At 43.4% G+C, this 12,924-nt stretch overlaps 1 protein-coding gene across 6 annotated transcripts in view; it reads left to right on the top strand.

The window, feature by feature from the left end:
• The window catches only part of CSGALNACT1 (chondroitin sulfate N-acetylgalactosaminyltransferase 1), a 309,957-nt gene that overhangs the window by 215,307 nt on the left and 81,726 nt on the right, over window positions 1-12,924 (top strand). For all 6 annotated transcript variants that reach the window (XM_053578680.1, XM_053578684.1, XM_053578683.1 and 3 more), the window contains exon 3: window positions 4,578-5,515. In XM_053578680.1, the coding sequence (XP_053434655.1) occupies window positions 4,882-5,515 (634 nt within the window). In that variant the 5' untranslated portion in view covers window positions 4,578-4,881. The remainder of the gene's footprint in view (window positions 1-4,577; window positions 5,516-12,924) is intronic.

Here is a 12,924-nt window from a genome sequence, read left to right as displayed (position 1 = left end):
GCTCTCTGGTTTTTCCCTGTTCCTTGCTGCCCCAGGAGACCAAGCTAGTCTAAAAATCTGGGGGCCTTTCTCAGTTTTTTAAATAGTAGCACAGTGCCACTGTGACCACAGTAAGCTGTATTTTCCCTGTCATCTCTAACTCGTAGTAGTGCGTGGTAATTACATGGTGCTTTTCTTCTGCAAGTCTGTAAACATAATCTAAATGTTAACTCTTACTCTCAAAGCACCTCCACAGAGAGAGGGAGATTGCACATGGCCTTGGTGGCTTAGGTATACATCAGTCTGTTTATGTCTTATCCAGGTATCTTTTTGTAAAGGGGGAAGAGCTGGCAAAGTGGCACCCACTTTTAAGGATGGTATTCGGTGAAGTTGTCCTTAATGTGAGGTATCCTTAGAATCCCAAGGATAAGCCTCTGCTGACTTCAGCAAGCAGATACTCCTGGCCTCCACAGTACAGCCAATTGTTACTATTTTTGATTACAGATTAGACTGTTGGCGTGGTTTGGAAATATTTTGTCTTTTAAAGAATGCAGAGTTTTGTTTCTGACATATGTTATCAGCTCCTGACATTTAAAAGGGAAAATCTATCATTGTCTCTTGGGCACCAATTTTTACAGCTTTTTGTCTCTTGTATTCTCTTCTCTCTTTTTTTTTTTTCTGAGACAGAGTCTCACTTTGTTGCCCCCCACCCTCCCACCCCAGGTAGAGTGCCGTGGTGTCATAGCTCGCAGCAACCTCAGACTCTTGGACTCAAGCAATTCTCTTGCCTCAGCCTCCCAAGTAGCTGGGCCTACCGGTGCCCACCGCAAGGTCTGGCTATTTTTAGAGGCTGGGTCTCACTCTAGCTCAGGCTGATCTTGAACTTGAGCTTAGGTGATCTGATCACCTCGGTCTCCCAGAGTGCTGGGTTTACAGGCATGAGCCACCTGGCTTTTTGTTATTTCTTTTAAAGTGCATTCTGCTTAAAGATCTGTTTTTTCCCTCCTTGTATTCCTTTTCTCCAAAAAGTGGAATACCAAGTAATTTATACTAGTGAATTTCAAATGCCAGACTAGATTTTGAAGAGACTTATAAAAGCAAAAAGATGTCCCAGTTTTTAATTTCTTTAATCATAGATTATTTACTCTTCCATCTTTAAACATTGTTTCAGTTAAGCATCATGATTTTAATCTTTTCTGCAAGTATAATCATTATTCCATTTTAAAAATCTGTTAGAAAATTGCATCTTTTAAGCTTTATAGCACAATAAAATATGCTGAATGTTCTGTTTTTGTTTTTCGATTTACTTATTTTGTCTTTAATGACAACCTATTTAAAGTGGGAGTCTAAGTGGCAGGATAACATGTCTTCGCTGGTAATTTAATACTTGGATATAATGAGTTTATCTGAGAAATTTCATTAAAAACAGCAAGGTGCCTGAACACCAAAGCTGAAATATTTTTAATCACGGAATTATAGTAATTACACAAATCCTAAGATTTTCATCTCAGGGAAAAGGCTTCCAGGGCTAAGCATGCACTTTAAACTTAGCACTAATAACTGTGTATTGTTCTAAATTATAGCAGAGAGACTTCTCAGGCCCAGGGAAATATTAGAGAGAAGATTATGTGTTGTATTTTTAAAGACAGTTGAGAAATAAACAATTGAGAGCATTGTGTTATCTCTAAGAGGCACCTCCCAGGCAATAGAAGAGGAATTTCTGTGTGCAGACATACCACGTAGAGGTAAATATTTAAATAGAGTCCATGCGGCTGTAAGCATTTGCTGTATCTTCGAAGAAAAAAAAGCTCTCTCTTTTTTTCCCAGGGGTCCTGAATTGCTAATTGACTGGGAGAGGTGCCTTTGTCCCATCAGTAATTGGTACAGACCACCAGTAAATGAAATGATTATTGGCCCAGAACCTGACTTTCTGGGTTGGGTGAAATACTATATAAAGAATAATTTAGTTATTTGGGGGATTATTAAAAATGTCAAGTTTTTGTGAAATGTGAAAGGCACAGTATTCTTGGGGAACTAGTTTGTAAGAGGAGTGTTACAGAAAGATGGCAGCAAGCCGGGCGCAGTGGCCCGTGCCTGTAATCCTAGCACTCTGTCTGGGAGGCTGAGCCAGGAGGATCACTCAAGGTCAAAGGTTTGAAACCATCCTGTGTAAGAGTGAGACACCATTTCTACAAAATATAGAAAAATTAGCCAGCTATGGTCATGTACGTGTACTTGGGAGACTGAAGCAGAAGGATCACTTGAGTCCAAGGTTGCAGTGAGCTGTGATTAGGCCACTGCACACTCTAGCCTGGGTGACGGAGTAAGACCTTGTCTGGAAGGAAGGGAGGGAGGGAAAAAGGAAGTGGGGAAAGGAAGGAAGGAAGAGGGATACATTTAGATGGTCTTAAAAAATGTCCCTAAACCATACATTTCAATTGATCTATTTTCCATTAATCATTCTTTTGTTTATTTTTCCTGGCTAAGATGGGTACGGGGGACAAAGAAAGGGCATGAACGGACAAGTGAAGATGGGGGATGTGTGAGAAAGGTGGAGGAGTGAGGCAAGGCGCCCCCAGGACACAGGCAGGGCCAGTCAGGTGGGGCCCTTAGTTGTCACAGGGCTTTGGAGTTGAGCTGCCAGGGTGCGGAAAAGGCCCAGAGACTGATCTGAGTATTTCTAATGAGCCATCAGGATGGGGCACTCCCTGTAGAGGCTGCAACAGAGACATGCTTGGGAGTCAAGTCCCATGAGGACAGTATTACGATCTATGTTCTTTTTCTAGGGTGATCATCCCTTTCTAAGGAACTCATTTTCCCCTGTCTGCAAGCAGACTTGCAGTGTTAGCTGAAACAATTATCCTGATTATGTTACTACCCAAACTACCCACATTTATTGTTTCCTTTCTTTTTTTTTTTTTTTATTGTTGGGGATTCATTGAGGGTACAATAAGCCAGGTTACACTGATTGCAATTGTTAGGTAAAGTCCCTCTTGCAATCATGTCTTGCCCCCATAAAGTGTGACACACACCAAGGCCCCACCCCCCTCCCTCCGGCCCTCTTTCTGCTTACCTACCCCATAACCTTAATTCTCATTAATTGTCCTCATATCAAAATTGAGTACATAGGATTCATGCTTCTCCATTCTTGTGATGCTTTACTAAGAATAATGTCTTCCACTTCCATCCAGGTTAATACGAAGGATGTAAAGTCTCCATTTTTTATAATGGCTGAATAGTATTCCATGGTATACATATACCACAGTTTGTTAATCCATTCCTGGGTTGGTGGGCATTTAGGCATACTTAAACATCTGGTGCTGTTTCACCTCCCCATCAGAAAGGCTGAGAAAGCCTTTTGAACCACCGTCAGGCCTGGCCTGAGTGGTGAGTGCACATAGGCTCATTCACAAGGGGCTCATCTAATCACTCCCACAGACCGGTCCTATCCCCAAAGTCCCGTTTGGCTAATTTCATTGTCATTCAAGTTTTGCTTCCCTGCATTAACCATCAAAATGTGTGCCATTGTAGAGAATTTACAAGTTACAGAAAGAATAGCGAGACGCAGAAAACTCACTCTTAATCCTTCCACCCAAAGAGAATTAATTATGGTTCACATTTGCCATATTTTCTTCCGGGCTGTTTCCTGTGCCCTTTGTTCCATGTATGTGCACACTTCTGCGTGGTTTACAAACATTTTTTTCTCATTAAGTCAAATACACATAGATCATGAATACATTTATGCATATGTGTGGTACAATGTGTTGATTTTTCTATACAATCTGACATGGTTACATCAAACCAATCAACACAGCTTTCACCTCATTTACTTGATTATTGTGCTAAGACATTTATGTTCTACACTTGACAGATTTGACTTGTACCCTTGTCATATGCTCATAGGTGTGGTCCCGCCTTTTACCCTCCCTCTATCAAACTTCCCCCCTCCCCTCCCTTCCCACTCCATTTCTCTCCTTCATCCTGGGCTATAGTTGTGTTCTATCTTTCATAAGAAAGTGTGAGTAAATGTAAGTTGGTTTCGTAGAAGTACTGAGCACATTGGATACTTTTCCTCCATTCTTAAGACACTTTACTCAGGAGAATATGTTCCAGGCCCCTCCATGTAAACATAAAAGAAGTAAAGTCTCCATCTTTTTTTAGGCTGCATAGTATTCCATGGTGTACATATACCACAATTTATTAATCCATTCATGGGTCGATGGGCACTTGGGCTTCTTCCATGACTTGGCTATTACGAATTGAGCTGCAATGAATAATCTGGTGCAAATATCTTTTTTGCAAAGTGATTTTTGGTCTTTTGGATATTCACCTAGTAGAGGAATTGCAGGATCCAACGGCAGGTCAATTTTTAGATCCCTGAGTGTTCTCCAAACTTCTTTCCAAAACAAACATATTAACTGCATTCCCACCAGCAGTGCAGAAGAGTTCTCTTTTCTCCACATCAGATCCCATTGACTCAGGTATTCTAAGCATTTTCCAGAAATCTCACAGGAGGCCTATAGGATATTGATTGCCGCAGGGACTTAAGGGTGTCACTCATTTGATTAAGCACTGATGTCATTTGTGTCTCCTCCCAGGTCCCCCTTGTGCTGAGCTGCCGGTCAGGAAGACCGTGGTGAGAATGAACAAGGAAACCAGAAGGTTTCTCTTACCTCTTCGCTTTCGCCTGCAAGATCAGCCTTTCCAAGTAGGGAAGCTGTTCCATGTAGTGGTGGACCCCCAGGGGCAGGCGCACCCCCAGGGGCAGGACACGTTCTAGAAGGAGATGGATGCAAGCAGCTCCAGGGGCCCCGAACGCACGCGTCCTGCGGTCTAGCCGGGAGCCCTGCGGCGCGTGCATTCCGAGATGCCACCGGTGCTGGACGCATGGCCAATTTCTGAATGAGGATGCTTCGCCGGGGGCTGCTCGCGTGGGTCTCCCGGCTGGTGATTTTGCTGGTGCTGCTCTGCTGCGCCGTCTCTGTGCTCTACATGTTGGCCTGCACGCCCAGGGGCGACGAGGAGCAGCCGGCTCTGCCCAGGGCCCACGGCCCCACGGGGAAGGAGGGGTACCAGGCCGCCCTGCAGGAGTGGGAGGAGCAGCACCGCGACTACGTGAGCAGCCTCCAGCGGCAGATCGCGCAGCTCAAGGAGGAGCTGCAGGACAGGGGCCAGCAGCTCCGGACCGGGCGAGGCCCGGCCAGCGACCCTGCCGGCCTGCGGCTGGACCGCGGCCCCCCCGGGAAAAGCCCAGCGGACCTCCTGGCCTTCCTGCACGGGCAGGTGGACAGGGCCGAGGTGCACAGCGGGGTCAAGCTGGCTACTGAGTATGCCGCGGTGCCTTTCGACAGCTTCACCCTGCAGAAGGTGTACCAGCTAGAGACCGGGCTGACCCGCCACCCCGAGGAGAAGCCGGCTAGGAGGGACAGGCGGGACGAGTTGGTGGAAGCCATCGAGTCGGCCCTGGAGACCCTGAACAGCCCCGCTGAGGGTGGCCCCAACCCGCGTCCCTACACGGCCTCGGACTTCATAGAAGGTTGGTGTGTCGGTGGAGTGGGGAACTAAGGGGGGAGAAATGGCGTCTGGGCGTCCAGGCATCGGGAATGCAAGGTTGGCGTGAGCTGTGATTAGGGCACCTGCATTCCAGCCTGGGAGACAGGGCAAGACCTTGTCTCAAACAAAAACAAAAAACAAGCAAAAGAAAAGAAAAAGAAATGTTCTAGAAGGCTGTATAAAAATGTGCATAAAGAATAAATTTCAATTTATTGGCAGCTGGCTCTGGGATGGTTGCTGGAAAGTTTTCTGTGAGCCACAGATAGCAAAGGTATAGCATGGATATTTATTTTTTATTTTTATTTATTTGTTTGTTTCTTTGTTTTGCAGTTTTTTGGCCAGGGCTGGGCTTGAAACCGCCACCTCGGGCATATGAGGCCGGCATTCTACTGCTTTGATCCACAGGCGCCGCCCTGGATTTTTATTTTTCAGAAACATCTGTTTCCACTTATTTTCTCCTGGAAGCCACAGTCATTGAGTGGACAGTTTCATTGTTCCTGGGCAGAAGTTGCAACTCCTTGCTCTCGTATTTTTTTTTAAAAAGAAATAAAACATAAATATAAAACATCGAAACCCAAACAGAATAGGATAGGCAACTTTAAGCTCCTCTTCTCTCAAGCACTTCTATTAATCCAGCCAGGTTGCCAAGCCCATGAATAGAATAATAGCAAGCATGCAGTATTGCTCTTATTTGTACCGGCTCTGTCCTGGGAACTTTATACTTACCAATTTTCTTTTCTTTTTTTTTTTTAACTTATATTAGTATTATTATTATTTATTATTATTATTTTTTTTTTTTTTGCAGTTTTTGGCCAAGGCTGGGTTTGAACCCACCACCTCCGGCATATGGGGCCGGCACTCTACTCCTTTGAGCCACAGGCGTGGCCCCTAACTTATATTATTTTGAATTTATAATTTAAAGTAAACACAGCAGAGATTCTACCTAACAAATGCAAACATTGTTTGTACCGTCACGTTAATCTGAAATTAAAAAAATTTAAAGTAATAAAAGCAATAGACAACATTTACTGAATGTCAGAGATTATACTAAGTCGTTTATACGGATCAATTTATTTAAGTTTTAAAACAACCCATTGAGGTGAGACACTATTACTATTCCATCTTACATTGGACCTCACTAAAACAATCTTGCATTGAGACTGAACTGGAATTTAAGCTCAGGCTGTCTGTTTTCCAAGACTATGTTCTTAATTATTACATATAACTTACTAATTTTCTATATTTTTTATTGTGCGGGATTTGTTGAGGGTACAAAGAATTAGATTGCATTTGTTAGATAAAGTCCCTCTTATAATTGTGTCCTGCCCCTAAGAGGTAGGCCACCCCCATCCTCTCTCTCCTCCCTTCTCCCCACTCCTTCATTCCCACTAATTTCTTTTTTATGATGATTCCATGAGGGCATGAGGAAATGGAGGTATAGATGAATTAAGTAAATACCTAAAGTTGCTCAGCTAGCAAGGGGTGGAGCCAATATTTGAACTCAGGAAGTCTAACAACAGAGCACATGCCCTTAACCTCCGCCTTGTATTGTACAGATTCTCAGAGCACTTGGAAACTAGGGAGACAAATGGTTCAGTTTTGTTCACAGGCATAGGACAGCCTAGTATTAATTTGTGTTTGTGTCTTATTTTATTTTATTAGTATTATTATTTTTAGAGAGATAGGGTCTCACTTCATTGTCCAAGCTGGAGTGCAGTGGCAATATCGCAGGTCACTGCAGTCTCAAACTGCTGGTTTCAAGTGATCCTCCTGACTCAGCCTCCTGATTAGCTGGGACTATAGGCACATGCCACCATGCCTAGCTTTTAAAAATTTTTTGTAGAGATGGGAGTCTCACTAGGTTCTCCAAGCTGATCTCTAACTCTTAGCCTCAAGTGAGCCTCCCACATCAGCCGTGCAAGGTACTGGGATTACAGGCATGAGTCACCTTGCCTGGCCTGTGTCTTATTTTAGAAGACAAAGCCTTATCTAGTTGCTTGGAAGACAGTGTATTCTTATTAGCTTACCTTTTGATACCAGTTCAGAAATCAACTAATAATTTGGAAGATGTGCCTTTTAGGACATTTAGTGCTTTTCGCCATTTCTGTATAGGCTTTCCTTCATCTTGTCCAGGAATATACCTAGGTCCAAATAACCCAGGTCTTGCAATCCCCAAATTGTGGATTTAGGAGTAAGACAGACTCTCTTTAGTTGTATCAACCCACCACCTCACCCTGCTGTTGTGTGTGTCTGTTCTCTTTGGGTACTTTCTCATCTTATGCTTTTTTTCTACTTTATGTAGGAGCCATACATTTATGCCAATTCAGTGTAGCCTTATTTTTCATATACCTAGAGCCAGGCAAAGAAATCTTATACAAGATCAAGCTTTTGGTGAGAAGATATTGTTTTATTTTTACTCATTTATATGAGATATTAAAAATGTCTAGAACTTTTGGCAGTGAAGTGGCATAAGCACATGGTGAATGCTCAGGAAGAGCTCAAAATCTGGTGATGCAACAGCACATTTTACAGGGCTTAACAGTTTATGAAGCATTTCCACACACATAATCTTGCTAGATGACTCTTAGAGAAAAATCATTAAATATCATTTTTAAAAATTGCTGGTTGCTACTCTTCCTAGAGTATGCTACCCAGAGCTGCCCAGATGCAAAGCAATTTCAAAAGAACTTGATTACAAATCAATGCCTACCATTTTGAATGTTTGACCTCGTGATTTTCAGTCTGCATTCATCTTTGAAACCTCTGTCTGCTTCTCTGAGCACAGTATCTTGATACCCAAGGCCTGTCTTTCTCAGTCAGTGGTGACACCAGCTTCTGTTCCTGTGTTGATTTGCTCTGAGGTTTGGCTGACTTTCTGTTACAGACATTCTCATCTTAACCATCCGATGTTTGTTTTTTTTTCTTTTACATGCAGCACACAGCTGGTATTTTAAGGCAGATCAATCCACATGTATCTCCCCAATTTGGTGAAAGTCTAGTCATGTGAGTAAATAAAGATAAACACTTTAAATATATTTATACAGATTTAGCTGTCATAAACAGCGCAGTTTATCTCACTTCTAACAATTCCTATCAATAGCACAAGGTTGTGGAGGGAATGTTACATTCACAGAAAGTGGGACGTTATGGCAGATCCTACCAGTTTCAGGAAGCTTCGGGGAGGTAGAATTATATGCACTATAAAAATAACTTTGGAAATGGTGATTTTTCAGAACAAAGTGGGATTTCTGCCACTGCAAGAATTCTATCATCACGAAGATAACTGTTCATCCAGGAGGCTATAAATCGTGATTCTAGCTTCAGAGAGGTGGTTAGACTGAATTACACTTCAGAACCTTTTTAATCCTGTCTCATGATTCTTCATCTACACCTAGCGAAGAAGGAAAGAAATGGAAAAGGTCTGATGTGAGATCTGTGTTTGATAATGAGTGAGAACAAGCGATAGGACCTTAGAAGAGTGGAATAGATCTTTAAAATAACTTGTTCAGGTTCCTAAACATAAACTTAGAGTAATTTTGTGTTTGGGGGTGCAGTAGTCCAGAAGGTGGAGTGATTTTGCAACAGGCCCGGGAAAATTTTATGTTAGAACATTTTAGAGGCGTGTTTTGCACTCTCAGAAAGTTCTCACCTAAATGAAGGCTATTGCTGAACCCTGAACTAATATGATAAAGGCGAGAAGTCTTTGTGTTTAAGGAAATAATAATAAAAGCCCGTGGTGTACTTCCAGAGGAGAATAGCTGACAGTGAGGCAGGTGGCATGATGACAGGCATAGTGAGCTGTGTGGCTTTGACTCTTCAGTGCCGTGAGACTCAGTTTCCTCATCCATCAACCAGAGACTTGACCTAGACCTTCCCTCACGGCCCTATGCAGCCCAGCCTCTAGGGCTCTTACCTGCAAAATGTGAAGCCTTGTTTCGACTTCTTTATTCAGAGCTTTGCCAACAGCCATCTCTAGGGGTGCCCTGTCATCGGCTCTGCAGGGTGACCCAGGCCAACCCACCCACTGTTTGTGGTGCTGCTCTTTAAAGGCAGGATTCCGATGTTAATGGAGTATTTATAAGGTCTTGTCTATGACACTTGGAGAGGGAGACTACCACCCAGATAACTATCTAATTTGTCTATATTGATCGAATTATTATTATGTGAAGCCTCGAAGTTCTCAGGCAGCATGTCCAGAGAGATGAGGGTGGCAGAACTTGGCAGAATGGTCATTCTGATCAGCCCTCACTCCACGGTGTGTGCTGAAGGACCACATAGGTTTCTACCGGGCGGGCGGGCGAAGTTTGGAACAGGCCTGTGTGATTTCAGGTCCCTCCCTCTCTTTCTCATCCTTATCTCTTATCACCTATCTCAAAGGCCCTCATTTGTTTGCTGATGCTTTAAGTTCTTTTAAGGAAGGAAAAATGCTTTCATACCAAAATTAAAGATAAGAGGATTAAATCCTAGGACATGGTCTGAGGCTACACTTTGTAGAGTGCAGTCTTCCTTGTGGTAAAGGCAAGAAGGAAAGGACCCTAGCCTTGACCTTGTACCAATGGACAGGAATCCAACCTCCAGGCCCTCCACTGGGGCCCTGCAACCAGAAAAGCCCCAGGGTAGAATAAATGCTCTGCTATTGCAGAATAATTTGAAATTCCTTTTTTTTTTTTTTTTTTTGAGACAGTCTCAGTATGTCACCCTCCGTAGAGTGTTGTGGCGTCACAGCTCATAGCAACCTCAAACTCTTGGGCTGAAGTGATTCTCTTGCCTCAGCCTCCCAAGTAGCTGGGACTACAGGCGCCTGCCACAATACCCAGCTATAATTTGAAATTCTTAATAATTTTTTAATAGGGCCCCACAGTTTCATTTTGCATGGGGGCACTGCAAACTATTTAGCCAGTCCTATCTCTAAGGTAAGGAGCATGGCAGGAAAAGATCTAGGTAGAGGAAGCTGGAAGACTACCTGTCCAGGCAGGTGGAGGGCCACCTCTCTGCACATAGTGCAGCCCCGTAGCAGGGCTGCTGCTGCTGCTCCGGCTTTCCCTGTCTCAGCCACGTTGGCAGGAAGCATAGTTTGTAGGAAAAGGTATGTCATTTTTAGATCAGACTCCAAGATTTTCCTCAATTAGGGTTATGGACTAAGTCTTAATCAATATGCATGTGTGCACTACTAGCCACATGTGCAGGACGTCCATGGTTGTTTTAGGAAAGGGGAGATGTGAGGTATGTAGGATCCTGTGTCAGGATATGAAACTGTGAATGATGAAGGGTTCAGTGGCACACTGGGCTCCAACATTGGCTTCAGCTGAATGAGCGGATGGTCAGGGAAGATGTTGGAAGAGGATGGAAGATGAGGGGGCTTAGCCGTGGGCAGCAGAGGGTGGGTACCAGAATGCATGTGACTTGGAGTGGGATTCTGATGTAGTGTTAGGGCTGAAACCCAGCATAAGCAGAGGATTAGGATTGATTGTAGCTCATGAGGACTCTGGGATTCTTTGGTTCTGGAGACTTACTGTAATTAGAAGATCCTTCTTTCCTATGAGGCAGTGAGCTGAGCTCTTGGGTTCTGAATAGAGCCCTCCTCCTTCCTGACGGCTGCAGTTTCCAGGGGCTGAAACAATCGCAGCTTCCTGCGGATCCCAGTGCTCAGAGATGGAGTTGCTGTGGTGTATTCCAGCTGATCTCTTATCTGTGTAGCGAGCGTTGTTTCCAACATTTCCCAAGCACTGTCTTATTTAATCCTCTCTTCCACCAGTGAAGTGAACACTTGATAATCTTCATTTTGTCGATATAGAATCTGAAGTTCAAAGCAGCGAGGTAGCTTCCCTGAGGTTCCCCAGCTGGCAGGTGACATAGACAAGACCAGTGAGCCATCTCCACTCCATGCCTTAGGTCCCATCCCCTCACTCTCATGAGCTTCTCATGCTCTGAAGATCTGGGCAAATATACTCTTCTCTGTCCTGAATGGATGCAGGAAAATTTTTACAAAACGCAGGAGATGTCCCCCATTGGTGAATCGTCTAAACTTTCTTGAGGAGAAGTTTTGATAAGCAAAGAAGGAACAGCCTGAGTTCCTGGGGAAGACGAGCAGAAAGAACCTTCGGAAGAAGATTCCTAAGACAAATTCAACTTAACCAGCGGAAGGACATGCAGTGTCTAGGTTTTAGCCTGAAAAGATTGATTTCAGGGCGGCGCCTGTGGCTCAAGGAGTAGGGTGCCGGTCCCATATGCCCAAGGTGGTGGGTTCAAACCCAGCCCCAGCCAAAAAAAGAAAAGATTGATTTCAACTGCTCAGGGGCTGAATTTTTTTTTTCAGAATCATTACAGCATATGAGAAAAGGGGCGAGAGTTGAAAGAGTCCAGGAGAAAGTATTGAATTCAAAACTCCTCATTGAACGCCATAAAGAAACAGTTTGTCCTGTCAGGTCCTGAAGGGAAGAGACAGAGCTTACACTTCTGTTATCTTCTCCAAAATATAATACTTCATATATAATGAATTGGCTCAAAATCTTTTAGGAGAAAAATCTATATAAAATCCAAGTATATGCAATACTCCCTACCCATGTGCTCTGCTCTTACTGTTCCGATGTAAGTTAGTTGTTGAAATTGGAGGGTTGTTTGTGTAGTGGTGAGAGCACAAATAGTACTTGGGTTCCTGGATAGGCCACAGAGCTGACTTAAAATTCAAACTCCAGAGCCCAAATGCAGGGTATTGGGAATAACTGGATGTAGAGAGTAGCTTCCTTAGAAAGTCATTTTTTCTTTTCCTGTCCCAGGCCTTCCTGGCACATTCTCAATATAGTACCTAACACTAAAACCACTTGTTAAAGACTTTTGGAATCATTTTAGAATTAGAGAAGAGTTGCAAAAATAGCATAGAAAGGTCCTATATCCCTTTTACCCAGTTTCTCCTAAAGTCGACATTGTACATAATTGTGGTACAATGATCAAAACTAGGAAAACAACACTGTTGACTAAATCATGCCCACATGCTGTTTTGTTTTGTTTCTGTGTTTTTCCTACTTGGAGTCCGCTGAACTTCTTGGATCTGTGGTGTGGTGTCTGTCACTCATTTTGAGAAATTCTGAGCCAGCGTTTCGTCCAATCTTTCTTTCCCCTATCCCTTCTCTCTCCTTCTGGGATCCCCTTGCAGTGTTTCCCCCTTGTCTCATAACTCTCGGATGTTCTGTTTCTTTGTTTGCAGTTTCTTTTTCCTCTTTATATTTTCATTTGAATAATTTTTATTGACCCACCTTAACTAATTCAGGAGAGACATGTCTACTGATGAGCCCATGAAAAGGCATTTTTTTAATCTCCAAGACTGTATTTTTCATTTCTACCATTTCTGTTTGATTCTTATCATTTCCATCTCTCTAGGGAAGTGACCCATTT

Source organism: Nycticebus coucang, chromosome 24 (assembly GCF_027406575.1).
Source record: "Nycticebus coucang isolate mNycCou1 chromosome 24, mNycCou1.pri, whole genome shotgun sequence".
NCBI classification, from domain to species: Eukaryota; Metazoa; Chordata; class Mammalia; order Primates; family Lorisidae; genus Nycticebus; species Nycticebus coucang.
This window is presented reverse-complemented; position numbering and strand designations above follow the sequence as displayed.